Consider the following 16,557-nt stretch of genomic DNA (forward strand, 5'->3'; position numbering starts at 1 on the left):
TTACCTAAGTGTATATATATACGGAGTAGGAAGACCTTTCCCCCGCTCCTCTTTAATTCTTGAGAAGATAGATAGGTAATGAAATGCACGATAGGTAGCTAGCTTTTCTTTTTGGTCTTTTTGCCGCCCCGCTTAACTTAAAAAAGTCAACCTAGAACAGCAGGAAAGTGGTGACAAACCACGCACAGCCTGCTTCTAGACAGGGGCATTTCTTGGCTGGTACACGGGCAGCGGCACCGACATGGACAATCTATGCGGCCTAGCCGCACTCAGATTGGTCCACGGCTCGCCGTCGTCGATGCACTCGTCGCTGTCGGCACCACCCCCGTCGCTGCTGCCGCCGTTGCTGTCCGGCCACTGCGGCACGGGAACCATGTCGGCGACGGGCTGGCCGCGGTGCTTCCAGACCTGGCCGTCCTTCATGACGAAGCTGACCTTGCGCAGGGCCCTGGTGTCGTCGCGCGGGTCGGCGTCGAGGGCGATGATGTCGGCGCGGTTGCCGTGCTCGAACCAGCCGAAGCGAAAGCCGGAGCGGTCGCCGCCGCAGGCCTCCCAGCCGCCGACGGTGGCGGCGACGAGCACGTCGACGAGCGGGATGCCGGCCTCGACCATGACCTCGAGCTCGCGCGCGTTGAGCCCGTGGTTGAAGGTGCCCGTGTCGCCGCCCGCCGCGAACCGCACCCCGCTGGCGTGCGCCCGCTTGACCGACGCCTTGACCTGCTCGAATATGGGCCGCGACAGCAGCTCCGCCGCTGCCAGCGTCGGCACCCAGAGCACGTTGCCCCGCCGCAGCGCCGCGAACAGCTCGTCCGCCACCGCGTGCGTGTCCTCGAAGATGTGCTCCACGCTCGTCACCCCGGCCCGTGCCGCCATCAGCGCCGTCCGGGTCTCGCCGCAGTGTGCCGCCACGGGGATCTCGGCCAGGTTCGCCTCGCTGACGATGGCGTCCATCTCCTCCTGCGTGAACAACGGCACCGCCGGGTTGCGCCGCGCCGGCGGAAACAGGATGTCGCCGTCTTCCCTCGGGCCTATCTGCTGCCGGTGCTGCTTGGGCTTGGGCTTCTTTTGGTCCCGTGCCTGTGCGGACGATGCCGACAACGAGTCTGGCCCAAAGAACTTCTTGCCCGGCGGCGGCGGGAAGCGCATTACCTTACGGCGGTAGTCGGCGTAGAACTTGATTAGGTCGGCGCCGTCACCAACACGCCTCCGCACGGCGGCACGCACGCCGTCGACACCATCAGCGGCATCCGAAGCGCGCGGCGCCGTCAGCCCGCTGCCAATACCGGTGCCGCGGCCGCCCAGCGACCGGTTCTCGACGCGCGTCTCGTACGACCCGCTGCTGGCCAGGGCCTCGGTGGCCACGAACAGCCGCGGGCCGGGCGTGATGCCGCGGTTGATGCAGTCGCGCAGGTTGGCGTCGGCGGCGCCCAGCGCCTCTGTGCCGAGGTCGCGGTACGTCGTGTATCCGGCCAGCAGAGCGGCGCGCGCGTGGTTGGTGGCTCTCACGATCCGCTCCACGGCAGACACGTCGCGCATCTGCTCGCTCGCCGGCCGCTCGCTGGAGTAGTTTTAGCCCGCAGCTCTGTAGCGTCTTGAGCGCGTAGGAACCATAACACCCACTACACACACACACACCAAGATAGAAAGTAGGGAGAGGGAACGGCGAAGGGTGCTCACTCGTAGCTGTGGATAAAGATGTGCGCGTGGCTGTCGACAAAGCCCGGCAGCACGACCTTGCCCCTTAGATCGATGTCGTCGTCATTCTTTGCAATCTCGTCGCCATCGTCGTCGTCGCGGGAGAAGACGCGGGCGATGGAGCCGCCCACGCGGTCGACCTCCATTGACACATTTTCGACAAAGGCCTTCTTCTTGGGGTCGAACAGCAGCGATGTGTGAACGGTAAAAGTCTTGCGCGCCATGGCGAGGGCTAGCAATTTAGCAGCTGGTGAAAGAAGCGTGCATATGTGAGTTTGATGTTGCATTAAGCAAGCCCGCTTACCTTGATTGGGAAGGAAGCGCTCTTGCCCTGTCTCACAGATCCCCCTCAGCACAGAGATTCGCGATTTCCTATCCCCTTGGCCTTGGGCTCGGCACCGGTCAAACTTGTCTGCGAATTTGCCGAATATAACCAATCGAGACGTTTTTTCCTTTGTGTCGCTAACAATTTTCCACCATGATCATTTGCCAAAACTGCCTTGGCTTACACGGTAGTTTCTCCGGTGCCGAGGCCAAGGCCAAGGGGTGCCGAGGCCAAGGCCAAGGGGTGCCGATGCCAAGGCCAAGGGGTGCCGAGGCTAAGGCTACGGGGATGTGTGCACCTCGAAACCCGTGGATTCGTGTTGATATATATGCACACGCCTTAACGTGAATACTCACGGGGTTTGACCGTGAATACGGGTTTTGAACCATCGATCTTCAACAAACTGGGAAGGCGTGTGTGCATGTGGACCAGACCACTTCCAGTTTGCGCGGCTGGAAACGCAAGCAACCAACAGACTGACTGACACCGACCAAGGCTTTTGCGCAACTTGCCAGAAACAGCAACAAGCTCAGCAAACCTCAAGTAGCCTTTTCCCCTCCCCATTATTTTCTCTTCGCTTGTCATGTCAAAATCTGAGCCCATAAACTGGTCTAACCGATCCCATTCGAGCCTGTCGACACAAGGGTAACATTACTCACCAGGTGTTTAGAGTGCAGCCAGTGGGGAGACCACGCAAAAGAACTGCACCCAGAGTATATGGTTTGTCGGCGCTAGGCGCTCCTGGCGTGCAACAGAACCACAAACAGTACACGCATGTGTTCCCCGCACACCCCAGAAGTACCTGAGGTAAACTTAAACCCCAAGGCTCGAAACCAACTCCTGCCTTCCTTGCGAAATAGGTACTCTTTCCCCAAATATTCATCTCCATCCGTCCGTCTGAACACGACCCAAAGCCTCGCGGCCCTGTTGCGTCACGTCCAACCACTTAGTAGCTAGTAAGAAACCAGGCAAGCATCAGGCAAGCAATTCAAGCCTTCCGCTTCCGCTTCCGCTCCAGCTCCTCCTCCTCGTCGGCCTGGATCTGGGCGTCGATCTTGGCGCCCCTCGACGGCTCGTTGCCGTGCGCTCTGGCCTGCGTTGCGAGACGTAGTCTTAGCAAACCGTTCCTATGTTCTTTGTCATATACATGTACAAGGGGTAAATATCTTACAGGCACGGTGGGGTCCTCTTTCAGCATGGCCGTCTCCTTGCTATCCCGGGGCTCTGTGGAGCTCTGCATGCCAGTCAGCAACGTGAATAGCTATCGTAGATACAAATACAGCTGCATGCTTAGATATCCTCACCTCGGCTGCCGCCAAGCGGTTCGCGATCGATCTCTGGTCCTCTGTGTGGAGGGCCGGGTTGTTAGCCGGGAGTCTGAACGAAAAGGACGAGGTCAAGCGTGCTAAGGTAGGTAGGTATTTACTGGAGTCGGTGGCAATGTGCGAGTTGGCCTGGCCTTCCTCGAACCGCGTGGTGTTTGAGTTTCCCGACATGGTGGCTGAGTGTGTGTTATTATGCGATTTGGGAAATGCGAGTGAAATAGTTCGTCGAATCAAGAGAACGAAAGCACGATCAGAATGTATTGGGCTTGCTTGCTTGGGGGGAATCACCAAGTGGTAAACAACAAGCTGCCCCCTTTTAAAGGTCTGGGCCATGATCTATTTGTATGTATAATGCATGGAAGATGATCTACGTCATAGTGGGTAAACTCTACCGTGCCCACCCCAACCTTTAACTAAGGGATTATGCCGTCGGTGCTCCGCCATATCTCCCTATTTTCCGTACAACTACCTCGAATCCTAAACTATGTCCAGATTCTGTTACAGTACCGAGTTGTAACCCGTAATACTCACGAGGAAAGTTTTGCTCCTTACGGAGTAGAAGGGAAGATTTTAAACAAGAAACCGAAGAGATGAGGCTTCATGTACAACCCTAACCCTTCCTATATATTGGTCCTCTCAAACGGAGGGAATCATCAGGGGACGGAGTTGTTATGGACACCGTCAAATAAATAACAAATGATAATAATAAAGGGGCCTGGGAGAGCACGGGTCCAAGACCTGGCTGGTAAGTGAATAACTAACTAAATTGCAAGGAAGGCAAATGGCAAATGATATATAGGCAATACTAGCTAGCTCGCTACGTAGGCAGGTAAATAGGCATATATGTGTATCGAAACAAAGGCTCTGCTGGATAGTCTATATAAGATAAGATACAATGACAAAGCAATGTGAAAAACGAAAAAAAGAAATCATGCAAATTTGGGCGCGTGGCTGGTTGATGTATGTAGGTATCTCGTGAGCAAACGTATGATGGATAATATAGACGAGCAGTTTACTCGGCCAAGGCAAAGCAGGCAGGCCGAAAAACATGCGGGTGCAAGTGTGGGTATGTGTGCGGGTGTGTGTGTTTGCGCGCGCGCGAGTAAAAGTAGACGGCTAGAGAAGGAAAAAGATGGAGAAGCTCGTTTACCAAAAAAAAAAAAGCTCAAACAACCGCTAAATACGCCTTCTCGACAGGAAAAAACAAATTCCTTCTTTCACTCCCCTTCTTGTCCTGCCTTTGTATAGACCAGACGGGATATGCACACACACACAACACACTTAGGCAATGGCAGCATCGCTACTTGCTCTCGCCAGCCCTGTCCCCGGCCCCGACCCCGTCGCAGATGCGTCCTCAGGCTGCTCTGCAGCCTTGGCACCGATGCTAGCGCGGGCGCGCATGCGTTCCTCGAGCGCCGCCTCCTCGAAGCTGCCCCTACGGCCCCAGTTGCGCGGCTGGCGCTTGAGAAACGCGCCGACGGCGCCCAGGTAGCCCTCGTGCCGCAAAAAGTACGCCTGCTTGGCGCCCTTGCTCCAGAACTTGATGGCGTAGCTGAGCGTGTTCATAGTCTGCGGGTGGCCGCGGATGAAGGACCCGCCAAAGTAGATGTGCGACAGCCCGTGGATCTGGCTCTGCAGGAACGCAATCTGCCCAATGTTGTTGCTGATGGCGTACAGCAGCGACCGCGAGATGTCGGCGCCCGAGAACGGAGGGTCCCTGCTGCTGCCGCCGTTGCTTTTCCCTTGGTCTGGCAGGGATGAGAAGGAATTAGTAATAGCGGCATCCGAGGGGGATAGTGGCTGGTGGTCGTCGTCGTGGTCGTTGTGGCTGTGGTGCTGATAGTGCCCCAGCCCGCCGCTGTCCTCGGCTTCGTTCTCGGCCTGGCGCTTCTTGCGGAAGACCTTGCCGAACGAGCTGGCAATGGTGGTGCTCTTGAGCCCGATCTTGCCGTAGTCGGTGCCGTAGATGTCGCCGACGAGCATGTCCACCTTGCTGTTGTCGCCTCGCGAAGCCAGGTCGAGCATCTCGTCAAAGGTGCGCGCGCCCGTGAGCAGGCTGAGCAGACCCCAGAGCGTGCCGCCGCCGAGCGAGGTGCCGCCGACGCGCTGGTACTCGCGCGGGCCCGACACCTTGAGAAACGACACGCCCGAGCCAATGTTCACTAGCAGGTAGGGGTAGACCTTGTCAGCGGGGGTGACAAAGTGCATGGGGTCGGCCTCGGAGTAGGTAAAGACCTCGCCGGGGATCTCGGTTATGAAGAAGTCGAGGCCGATGATCAGGCACTCCATCTCGTCCTCGCGCAGCACGTCGATGCCCAGCACGTCGCGGATCATGTCGTAGTACTTGAAGGCGCCGCCGCCGGTGGCCATGACGCACAGCTCGGCGGGGCTGGATCCGTTAGATTTCTTGTACTTGCGCTTCAGCTGGCGCATGAACTCGAGGCACTCGCTGATGTGGTCCGTCTCGAAGTTGACAAAGTTGAGACGCCCGCCGGGCTCGGTCGAGTGCGCTTCGCGCGAGAAGTAAACGAGCTTGGCCAAAGAGCCGCCGATCTGCCAACAGAAATGAGAAGGGTTATTATTGTCTGTTCCATGTCCAACATTGCACGGCGGACCCGGGGGGGGGGGGGGGGGGGGGGCGCGGGAATCATGGCATACATCAATTGCAATATGGCTGACGACGGCCGTGTGGTTGGGCAGGCGGATGTCTCTGGTTTCGTGGTTGTGCGGGGAGCCGGTGCGGCCATTCGAGGCGGTGCTCTCGAGGTCGACAATAAAGGCGCCTTTGACGTTGATGCGCACCGAGCCCGGATGGCTCAGCGTCGTGTCTATAATGCTCCCGCCCGTGGCGGTCCGCGGGCGGAGGCCGTTGGATGCGGCTGCCGGCGCGGGCGCGTGTGCCTCGATGTGCGCGGTCGCACTGTCGTCCTTGTCATTCTGGCGGTTCCCCTCCCCGCTCATGTCCATGTCCATGTCCATGTCCATGTCCATGCCCATCTCTATCTTCATCTCCATTTCGGTCCCCAGGACCTCCGCATCCCCATTCGCATCTCCATCCCCATTCGCATCTCCATCTCCATCCGCATCCCCGCCAATCCCGGGCCCCGAGGTCGGTCGCGGGAGTGGCAGCTGCTGGTGGGGAGCGTCGGCCTGGTAGATGTCCGTCGGCATCGTGGGGTCCCGTCCGTTCGGTCCTTGCCGACGTACGTGTGGGCGCGCAAGGCACTTCTTATGTCGGGTGTTCTCGGTCGCAGAGCGCTCGTGTGCTTCAAGGAGGCCTTGACGTGTCCTGAGCGGTGGCCGCCATTCGAAGCGGGTTTTTTATCTCCCCCCTGGCTTTCCGAGTTTGTCAAACGTTTATAATAGGTACCTAGGGAATGCTCAGATTTACATTGTAGAACTCATCCCGGTGAGTTTTGGAACTGTCGGGTCCCAGCCAGTGCGGGACCACAGAAAACCAGCGCTTATCGATAAGGCAGAAGATCAGCCAAACCCCAAGTTACTACTCTCAACACAAGCCTGCATCTGTGCTCACTGACTAGCCACTAGAATAGCTTGACTAAAGCATAGTGCACGGCCTGAGCCTCAGAGGACATGCACCATTAATCACTAGACTCTTCAGGTTACATCGAGCCTTGAAATGCAGTGCTGCTATTCTGTACACCTAGACTGACAAGTCTGATATTCTCACGACATCGCTCTGTAGCCTCGAGTTTTCCGTTTCCGTTTCGCGTTCTGTTTGCCGCTTCCCTTTCACAGTCTGCCGCTAGCGCCGCTCTGTTTGCGAGGCTCACAATCTGTTTTATCCCCCCCCCGCACCTCCCCTTCCCCTATATTACAAGAGTCATGTCCCGTAAATTTTGTCCATGAATCCATCCATCCATTCCATATTATTCCCACCCCCCCCCCCACCCCCCCCCCCAAAAGACCGCCCAATTAACCGATATCCGTAACTGCCATCTCGTATACGTGAAGAAAAGGAAGTGAAAAGAGGAAAACTCCCTTTATAGAACACCCAGACAAGAGATCAATTGGAAAAGAAAAACGAAAGAGACGAAGAAGAAAAAAGACATTCCTACCCAAATTCCATTCCGTGCTCTCCCCAGCTACCATCTGCTAGCATCACAGACCCGACCATGCCTTCATTTCAGGCAGTCCTCGGCGCGGGCTCGTAAACAAGCAGAGTACTCAAAACACATGTGTGTATAAGTAGCAAGAGGAGAACGGCAAAAGAAAGGGAAGCAAGGTAAACAAACAACGACAACAGGCCCAATCAAAACATGTCCGCGCCCGGCACGAGGACGAAAATGACCGTCAAGACGGCCGAGAGGACCACGGCGCACAGCACGCTCTGGAGGAAGATGACGTCCTGGATCTGGCGGAGCGCCGGCTCGCGGATGTGGACCTCGCGGTCGAAGACCTTGCGGACGATGTTGCGGCGCTGGTAGCGGATGACCCACGGCTGCTCCTCGTAGCTGTTGGCGGAGCCGAAGCTGTCGAAAGAGTGCTTCTTGATGCGGTCGGACTCGGCGTCCTCGAGCTCGTGGATGAAGAGCTCCCACGGCCGCACGTGGCGGTGGTGCATGCCGTGCAGCACCACGCACATGCCCTTCCACGCGGCGATGAGCGTCGAGATGCCTAGCACCCACCCGACGGACGCCAGCGCCCGGTACCCGCGCGCGGCGCCCGATAGCGTTAGCACCACGGCCGCCGCGAAGCCCGCTAGGATGAGGCTGGCGCCGAGGCCCCGCGCGAACGACACGCGCGCCGGGTTGCCGTTGCAGATCGACCAGCGAATGAAGTTTGGGTGTGCCTGCCGCCGCAGCGTCAACTCGGTCGCCTGGATCACGATGCTAAACGCCGATGGGTGCGTCGTGAACGCCAGCGCGTGCAGCACCGCCTTTCGCTCCCGGTCCGACAGGTTGAGCTGGCGAGGCGCCCCGTCCATGATGTATGTCGCGACCACGCGGTCAACCTCCTTGCGGAAGGGTTGGATCGTGACTGCATTTCGAGGCAAGGGTCAGCTTGACAGTTTCATATCCACTTTGTACTTCTTGGAGGGGGGCGGAGGTGCTTACAGGGCGCCTTGACGCCCGCAGATGCAAACGCTTTGTTTGCTTTCATCCTATACGAATCGTCCTCCGAGCTGTTGCTATAGTCGAATGGCTGGTTGAACTCCGAGGGGGTCGCAGGCGGCGTACCAAAAGGGTTGGCAATCTCGGTGTTAGCCACGCTCGGGGTCTCGGAGCCCTTGACAAAGTCGCTGCCGGCAAAGATCTCAGCCGCCGTGCCTGCCTTGGGAGCCTTGCGCGCCTTCTCGGCGTGCTCCTTCTGGATCCGCGCAATGGCTTCGTCTTCCATGGCCTGGGTCCATTCCATGGCCAGAGAAATATCCATGGTCTTGGCCAGCTTGAAGCGAGTCACGTAGGTGCGGAACCACAGGTAGAACTGGAGGTTCTCGGCAGACCGCTCGATGTAAACAAGATAGTTCATGAACTCTCGGAGCGTGCACGGCTTCGGTTTGTGCTCTCATGTTAGTCCGTGGCCAGAGCATGGGGACATGTCCAGCCTGGCAGCACCTACCGGGCACGTTCCCCCGTCCACGATCTTGTCGAAGCTGAGGGCTTCGGGGATTCCCGACAGGTTTCCAGACTTGGCAGATCTCAGCGAACGCTCTCCATCTCCATCCTCGAGCGAACTCTGGCTATCTCCCATCATCGTCTTTTCAACGAATGATGGGCGTCTATAGTGCAGCGGTATCATACCCATGATGGCGGCTATATACGCGGCGGACGAGGGGGCTTTCTCGACTATTAAGGACAAGGTGAGTTGGCCGGTTGTCACTACTGCGGGGACCTCCGGGATGTTTTCTAGCGTTTGGTGTGATGACGAAAGTGTGACAAGTCAGGATCGAAACCTCGGCTTCCTTGGGTTCTCCAGGTAGACGGGAGTGTTCAGGCAGGTAGCAGGAATACAAGCTGATCGGACCGGGTTGGGCTGTGGAAGGGAGGAAGGGTAATATGGATCCCTGTGGCCGAGGCTCAAATGGTGCTGGGCTGGTGTGACGGAGTGCCGTCCGCCGTGACAAGCTGGTTTGCAAGGGTAGAGAGAGGGCGAGGTGGAGGGGAAGAAGGGTGCCCTTGTATTATACATCGTGATCCGTATTATGTAATATGTAACGCAATTTTATCTCAATGGCGTCAACTTGCTAGAGGAAGCTAGCAGGCACTAAATTCCAGAGGTAAGCGAGCTTCAGGGGTGAATCAGCCGTATCTATATCGTCTCTGGTACGCAGGCAATCCCAGTCCAGAAGAAGGCGCTTTGCCCTTATCGGAGAGTCTTACCGCGTGGTTCTGTATACATCGTGAGTTTTACCCTCTACGCACACGATAACCTAGGAAAAAAGGGTCAAGGGTGGTCCCGGGCTAGCCCCCTCGCCGGACGATGCGGGAGATGTGACTCAGAAGCGGTTTGCAGATGGGGAAGTTGTGGCCAGGGGCGGTTGGGGAGCACTCTGGAGCCACCCATCGGATACAGCTTGCGGCTCCCGCAAAGCTACGAAGTACATACAAACACTAGCAGAGACAGTTGGGGACCTAGATTAGTACAGTACACTTGTGCTACGGACGCGGTCTTATTAGAAATGACTAGGATGTGGTGCTTATTGACCTCGATGTTTTGGTCGAGACTCTCGGCTGGCGGGCTTGGCCCGAAAGGGGCAAGATCGGCACTTTGGGGCTGATTTGCGCGTCCCGGATTGGCGGGAGCCGACTAACTAAACTGACGTCGACCAAAAGGTGGACGGATTGAGGCGCAACACTTTCGGTCTTGCTATCGCCCAGACGCTGCCGGATCGACGCCCTTCCGGAGCGATACAGAGTTGGCGCAGTGACAAAAGGCCCACTAAGCACATGGCCACCATTGATGGCATCACGGCGACGGCTGAGAAAAGATATGCCCCCCTGCCCTCATGGCAAGAGCCAATCTCTTATTTTGGCCGAGAAGGGTTTCCCTTGGCTTCGCAATGGGAATCCTGAATGCCCAGGCCGCCCGCAGTGACAGCCTCCATTGGCATGCATCTGGCTGGAAGCTGTGCGACCAGCAGCAGGAAGGACCCTGAGATTCGGGATGGGCTGGCAGAAGATCGCTAGCGCGCAAGAAAACAACCCAGGGCAGCCTAGCAGCAGGTGACTGCAGCAACAAGCTGCATGATGGGGGAGCCCTCAAAGGAGAGCAGAGGCCAACGAGAGATCTGGAGCTTTGACTTTGCTTGCTCAACGGGACAAACGCTGCACGAGGTCGATCACCCGGCCTCTTCGTTCTAGTGCAGCTGCAACAATAATTGCACAATGGCCATAGTATTGGTGGCGAGCGCAATGGCACCCGGCACTCAATGGATGTGGGTTGTGGACTGGACTCGGCTGGAGGACAATGGGATTGGGAATGGGGACAAACCGGAAATGGACAAGCCAAAGACTGATAATTGGATATTTGCTTTTTCCTCAATCGTGGGGCGGGTGCGAGTTCGGGGGAGGGTGGGGGAGAACTTGAGCTCGGAGCTCTATCAACCCCTGTCTCCAGGCTCTGGGCCAATGAAATGGAAGGAATCAAGGCCAGGGCAGCCGAGGTGGGAAGGAGCTGACGCAACCGTTTTTGCTTTTTTTCTCGCTCGCCGATGCAAGGAGATCGAAGGTCCAGGTCCCAGATCCTCATGATCGCCGACCTGGGATGCGGGCAGGCGGGCCCGTCTGGGAGTTGCAATTGCCCTGCCCTGCCCTGCCCTGCCCTGCTGTGCTGCCCGACCGAGAATGGAATGGATTCTGAACTTCTGGCACTGTCCACGGCGCACTGTTGCTGCTTCAATCACAATTACAACCCCCCATTCGGCTTGTCGGACATTTTGTTCTCTTCCTGGTCGATGGACGGCCCTCTCCCACCGTCCGTTCCAAACTCGAAATTTCCGAGATCCACGGGAGCGTCCGGTTCAGGCCCTGGTATTGTCGGCACGTTTCACCCTGTGTGTGCGAATTTCAGCGCGACTGGGTTTGCGCTGGGAACGTTCCGCCGTTCTGCCGACTTCCATTGGGTTGTTGATTGTTGTTGATGGTTGCGGACCTGTGATCAAGAGGCAATGTTGGCCCAGGCTGTGCCCCTCTCCCTCTCCCCCTCCCCCAACCTGTTCCAATGCGTAGGGACTACACATACATACATATTGGTATGCGGGGCGTCGATAGTCGATGTCGTCTCCTTCTGCCCCTTTGGCACTGCCGGCACCAGAAGAAGCAAATGCAGGTCTTCTCCTTGGGGCGGTGGCAGATCCAGTGGCAATCAAGGTCCCTATGAGCTGGCTGCGAGATATGCATGTTTCTTCTTTTTGGACTTGAGAGCCCACCTCTCTCCTGCTCCCCCTCCGAGGACCAGCGAGGAGAAGGAAAGCCTTGACCCAACCGCTGATCTAGAATCACATTGTTTCAAGACAATCTGTATGGGATGGATAGGGTCCCGGTCTCTTTGCTTGGCATCTCTTAGTGACTCTTAGCTTGGCCTCGCTGACGCTGCACAGAGCATACAGTACTAATCACAGCCCTGTAGCGCATCGGTTTGCAGCCCAACCTGTGAGAACTGCGTGTTTCGGCTTGTAGCGGCAAGGTAGCAGCTAGACCAAGACGTCAGTCCCCAGTTAGGTCGCAAAATAATGCAAAGACGGAGAAGCTGAAGCCGTCTCTATCGAGTCCGAGCCCTCAAGTCTGAGGATCACCGCCCTGCCTTGGGCATCACGATCGACCCAATACGAGCCTTGACTCAGACATGAATATACCTCAAAGCTCATTACCCATGTGCCCGTCCCCGACATTCTTGACACCAACGTTACGGGTTTACGGCTTTTCCTTCTTATTTTCCCTACCTTTTTTTCCTCTGGCCTCTGGTTGACGTACGGACAATCTCCTGAACACACATCCACATCTCAGATAGACAGGCCTCTTTTGCTGCATGTCCCATGTTTTCACTACGTACGTCTGCGAGTCCTACAGTAGGCTATGGAATCTAGCCCTCGCTGCGGGTTACGCGAGGTGGACTGTGTTTGGTCGACGGGCGCTCGCCCCCAGATCTGTCTCTCTCTCGCCACCTCATACCCCTCTCTGTGTTCGTGAACTGCCTGCCTCAGTAAGGCAGTATAAGCCAGAAAGCCCCAATACTTTGCACAAATACCCAGTCAACCCTCTAGTTTCCGCACGGCGCCGGCCGTAGGCTACGATGGGTCGGCCCGAGAGGTCCCCGACAATGTGACCAGTCACTATCAGTGCGGTGGCGGTGACTGCAGCTCGGCGACCTCCCAAGAGTTCAATGCAAGACAGAAACTTTGGGCAAACAGATTGGCCGCTAAGAATTACTGCTTCGGCCGGAAAGGGGTAACCATGTCCTAGGAGTGAGCCCAGCTCAGCATCAGCCCATCTCGGCATCACAGGACAGGCCAAGCGGGGGGGGCGCGTCTCTTAGTTGGGCAGATTCTCAATGGTTGCCACCCGAAAGGTCTCGCACCTCTCTGGCCCCTCTTTCTCTGGGTTGCTTTCTCCAGCGTGCTTATAGTGTATTGTATCATCTCGTGAATGAAGATAAATGGCCCTGATAACCGTCTAGTAGTGGGAAAAGTACAATGTACGGCCACTAAGGGCCCGTACCATTACGTAAATATAATGGCCCCATAACTTGTAACTCATCAACAGTTGTTGCTACTATTGCTACTAGCCTAAAATACAAACGGAGTAAAGGAGATCAGCCGAAACCTGATGGCAAACACAAAGAGAGCCCAGCACAGTATGAAACCAAACCAGGTCTTGCCTTGAGTGAGCCTAAACAATGTTACAGAGAGAGACCCGACAGATAATGTCACTCCACCGCTCTAGAATATTTGTTGCGTATAGCCTCGCAACCTACAGTCTACGACCCATATAGATACAGTTGCCCAGATATCTAGGCAACAGGTATGTGTCTTGTCAGCTGGTGCAGCGGTAGCCTATCATAGAATACAGATTGAGTTTACTTTCATAACGAACGGCTTAATCATGACCGTCTCGTGCTCCACCTGTATCATTTTTCACCGTTCTACGTGTCTAGTTACTACCCATTTCTCCGTGGCTATTAAATGCCTAGTTAGTTAATGGTATTATGTTAGTCAGTGGGACATATTGGTGCCTACCTGACTTTTGTTTAGGTTCACCAGAATTAGAATCACTACGCTTGAGTGTTTTCGTGAGTTTCAGACACACTCGAGAACCGTCCATGATCGTAGTAGGTCGATTCAAATTCCTCAGTTTTTTACCGCACTTCTAATTATTATGCTCCTATTTTGGGAAGATGAGGGATGGGTTCTTCATGTCCAAGCCAATGAAGAAGCCAGTTTTGCCTTGGCCCTCTCGTTTCGGCAATCGAGTTAACATCGGTATTAGTAAATTAGAGCATACCCAAGGTGCTAGCTTTGCACGACATGTTGTCGAGTAGGAATTAAGTCTCTGCAGCTCAAAGCACTTGTCCAATATCGTCTGTGTCCGCAACCATCTTTCAGCGTCACATTTTCGATGAAACGTTGCGATACTTTCAGACTAGCGCCAAGAACCTTCAGCTTCACACCTCAAAACATCCCACAGCGGGAAGTCTGTGGTCATAAAACGTTCTTAGGTACGTCTTTTGATTAGAACTCTAGTTAAAGAGCACCGTCTGGCTGTCTTGAGGCCGTGAAGCCTTCAAGCCAGCAGCAAATTCCCCTCGTTCTAGTCCTCCAATATTTCAAATATTTCTTGGCTCACTGCTAACTGCCGTGAATAAGCAGCAAGTTCTCCCTCAAAGAGAGCCCCCGTCGGTCCCGCTTTGTCTAGACCACTCGACGACGTGAGCGCCACTCCTCCACGGGTAGCGTCAAGAGACACGAGAAATGAAAGAAATGGGGAGCGTCAGACTACACAGAGCAACCCATGCTCTCTAATGTCAATTCCTGAATACAACGGCGACTACCAATCCTTACAGATGTGCGCAGCAATGATAGCTCAAGTCATTTTGTTTTGTTTTAGTCAATTACAGTACGGCCCGCAGGGCCACAAATTGGGTGACGTTCCAGTTTTGGCTTGTGAAGTCCAGGGAGATTAAGGCGGGGAGACGTGGCAAACTACTAATTACTACCAACAACGTAAGTCGACGTGATAGTAGGCTCACGGCTCATGACTAACCCACGAGGACTTCTCACAAGGATTAATGTCAATGAGATGCTAGCATAGGAACGCAGGACGATAAATATGCTTGTTGGTTGATTTGCAGAGCAATCACAAGCAGTCGTGTAGTTGACAACAACGCCGCGAGTCGTCTCTTTTTTCTTTTACAATTTGTTTTCATTGGAAGCTGTGTATCCGACAGTGCGATGTTGTTTGCTTCCATTTCATTATCGACTGCCTCTTCAGTCCTGCTGGTTTTTTTCTTTTGCTGTCTTTTTATATTTCATTCCAGATCCAAACGCGAGTAGCTTTCCTTTCTCTTTCTTTTCTTGCCCTCGCCGCCGCAATAATCGAGGCGCTTACGCACCCCAAATTATAGCCGGTCCGATCACCAGTGCTTCTCGACAATCTCGACCGTGTTGACGTCGACGCCGTCCTTGAACCAGCGCTCCTCGTCCGAGATCTTGACATCGTTGCCGCTCATCTGCCGTTTCCTCATTAGGCCGTTATCGGCAAACGTCCAGTCCTCGAGCCCGTACGTCCTCCACCACTGCCCTGCCTCGTCGTGCCACTCGTACCAGAACTGGACGGCGATCTGTTTTTGATTATTACGCATGGGAGCCACAAGTTAGCAAAGCACTCTCGGGTCTCTCTTTAGATCAGCCATCAGGCGTCTTTCTGGCCTAGCTCCAAGCACCGCCGTAACAAGGGAAATAACGGCAAGTAGCGCAATCCATCCAGAAACAGCCTATGAACCGCTGTTTTCTCTTATTCAGAAAGCAAGAGAGAAGACAGAAAGAAATGGGAAAGAAGAATAAAAAAACGATAGGACCTTGGACAGACCTTGTTGTCGGTAAAAGCAAACAGCTCCTTCCTCAGGCGGTACCCGCTCTCCACGGCCCACTTGTCACGGAGGAAGTCAACGATGGCGGGACGGCCCTGAAGGAAGGTACCGCGATTGCGCCAGATGGAGTCGGGCGTGTAGGCGAATTGCACCACCTCGGGGTTTCTGGCAAGGCATCATGTGTTAATGAGAAGACTTTTTTCTTTGATTAGCAACCAGCTAATAAGCGATTTGAATACGTTGTGTTCCACGCGTCTTGCGCGGCCTTGACTTTCCGCTGCGCCGTCTCGAGCGTGAAGGGTGGAAGAGGGGGTCTGGACTCGGGCGCCATGGTCGGTTATTGAGCGGTTGGTTAAAGATGGTTTAAAAGGGCTGTAATGGGTTAATTTTTGATTGCTTGAGGTTGTTTATGTGAGCGTGTGTGTTTTTGTGTCACGGAGGTTTGAAGTCGCGAAGAACGAAAGTGCTTGGAGTTGAATGACGAATGGAACCTTCCCCTCATTTGATTTTAAGCCTGGGCTAGCCGTATGATGTATGTACTAAATATATACTCGCTGGTCTCCCCATTTACGCTGCGGAGCACCGGGTAGCCTGCTATTATAGGGACAATTTTTCGAATAGTGAACCACTAGGGGTGCGGAATACTAATCAAAGTCGAATGCAGCTAGCTGCGTTCGCGCAAGCACGACACCCAACAGAAACTGTCCAAACCACGTACTCAATACTCCTACGCTATCTTGCGCCCCTCGATTCCGCAGCATACACAACCCCGCGCCTCGGCCTCCGAGTTAACAAGCAAACACCAGAACATTTGACGAGATTACTGGCCATGTTGATTGTTCCGAGGAGAAGCTTTCTCGCTGCAAGGGGGTGAATAAGAACGTTGGAACATGCATTCTCAGCACGGACATGTTGCTACTACCTTACCCGCGCATTCGTGCCCGGCAAATAGGAACGGCAGCTGCTAGTCAGCACAAGGCTAAGCTCGGCGGGTTGCTTACACAGACCGGGCACCGCACGCACGCACATCTTCGCGGTCTAACCGCCACTACTCCGGGAACCGGGGTTAGTCTCATCCATTCTGCGGGCGGCAGTAGCGGGTAGGTTCGGGTTTCCTTCGGCGTTGCCTTACGATCGGTGAACCAATGTGTAATTACGGAAATG

At 55.2% G+C, this 16,557-nt stretch overlaps 6 protein-coding genes across 6 annotated transcripts; all 6 read right to left on the reverse strand.

The window, feature by feature from the left end:
* Window positions 1–195: 195 nt before the first annotated feature.
* On the reverse strand, window positions 196–1,919 carry B0T26DRAFT_740667 (uncharacterized protein; the record flags this gene model as incomplete). Its single annotated transcript, XM_060443872.1, has 3 exons — window positions 196–1,032; window positions 1,150–1,558; window positions 1,678–1,919. 3 exons carry the CDS (start codon window positions 1,917–1,919, stop codon window positions 196–198), a joined length of 1,488 nt encoding a protein of 495 aa, XP_060295928.1.
* Window positions 1,920–3,020: 1,101 nt separating this feature from the next.
* B0T26DRAFT_596638 (uncharacterized protein) lies at window positions 3,021–3,492 on the reverse strand (the record flags this gene model as incomplete). Its single annotated transcript, XM_060435620.1, has 4 exons — window positions 3,021–3,113; window positions 3,192–3,254; window positions 3,325–3,365; window positions 3,447–3,492. Coding segments are annotated over 4 exons (243 nt in total), but the record flags the coding sequence as incomplete, so codon positions are not given.
* A 1,134-nt stretch (window positions 3,493–4,626) lies between these two features.
* B0T26DRAFT_646888 (fumble-domain-containing protein) lies at window positions 4,627–6,306 on the reverse strand (the record flags this gene model as incomplete). Its single annotated transcript, XM_060437854.1, has 2 exons — window positions 4,627–5,898; window positions 6,004–6,306. 2 exons carry the CDS (start codon window positions 6,304–6,306, stop codon window positions 4,627–4,629), a joined length of 1,575 nt encoding a protein of 524 aa, XP_060295930.1.
* A 1,312-nt stretch (window positions 6,307–7,618) lies between these two features.
* Window positions 7,619–9,114, reverse strand: B0T26DRAFT_740669 (uncharacterized protein; the record flags this gene model as incomplete). The annotated part of the gene is made up of 3 exons (XM_060443873.1): window positions 7,619–8,346; window positions 8,424–8,859; window positions 8,929–9,114. 3 exons carry the CDS (start codon window positions 9,112–9,114, stop codon window positions 7,619–7,621), a joined length of 1,350 nt encoding a protein of 449 aa, XP_060295931.1.
* Window positions 9,115–10,899: 1,785 nt separating this feature from the next.
* Window positions 10,900–12,345, reverse strand: B0T26DRAFT_802364 (uncharacterized protein; the record flags this gene model as incomplete). The annotated part of the gene is made up of 4 exons (XM_060447048.1): window positions 10,900–11,336; window positions 11,551–11,800; window positions 11,916–12,001; window positions 12,282–12,345. 4 exons carry the CDS (start codon window positions 12,343–12,345, stop codon window positions 11,215–11,217), a joined length of 522 nt encoding a protein of 173 aa, XP_060295932.1. The 3' UTR covers window positions 10,900–11,214.
* Window positions 12,346–14,499: 2,154 nt separating this feature from the next.
* On the reverse strand, window positions 14,500–15,961 carry B0T26DRAFT_708669 (uncharacterized protein). Its single transcript, XM_060441905.1, has 3 exons — window positions 15,633–15,961; window positions 15,393–15,558; window positions 14,500–15,144 (listed from the first exon to the last, which is right to left on the reverse strand). The coding sequence occupies exons 1-3, from the start codon at window positions 15,722–15,724 to the stop codon at window positions 14,938–14,940; spliced, it is 465 nt and encodes a 154-aa protein (XP_060295933.1). The 5' UTR covers window positions 15,725–15,961; the 3' UTR covers window positions 14,500–14,937.
* Between the last annotated feature and the right edge of the window lie 596 nt (window positions 15,962–16,557).

The sequence above is a fragment of the Lasiosphaeria miniovina genome (assembly GCF_030549165.1).
Source record: "Lasiosphaeria miniovina strain SMH2392-1A chromosome Unknown B0T26scaffold_4, whole genome shotgun sequence".
Taxonomy (NCBI): Eukaryota; Fungi; Ascomycota; class Sordariomycetes; order Sordariales; family Lasiosphaeriaceae; genus Lasiosphaeria; species Lasiosphaeria miniovina.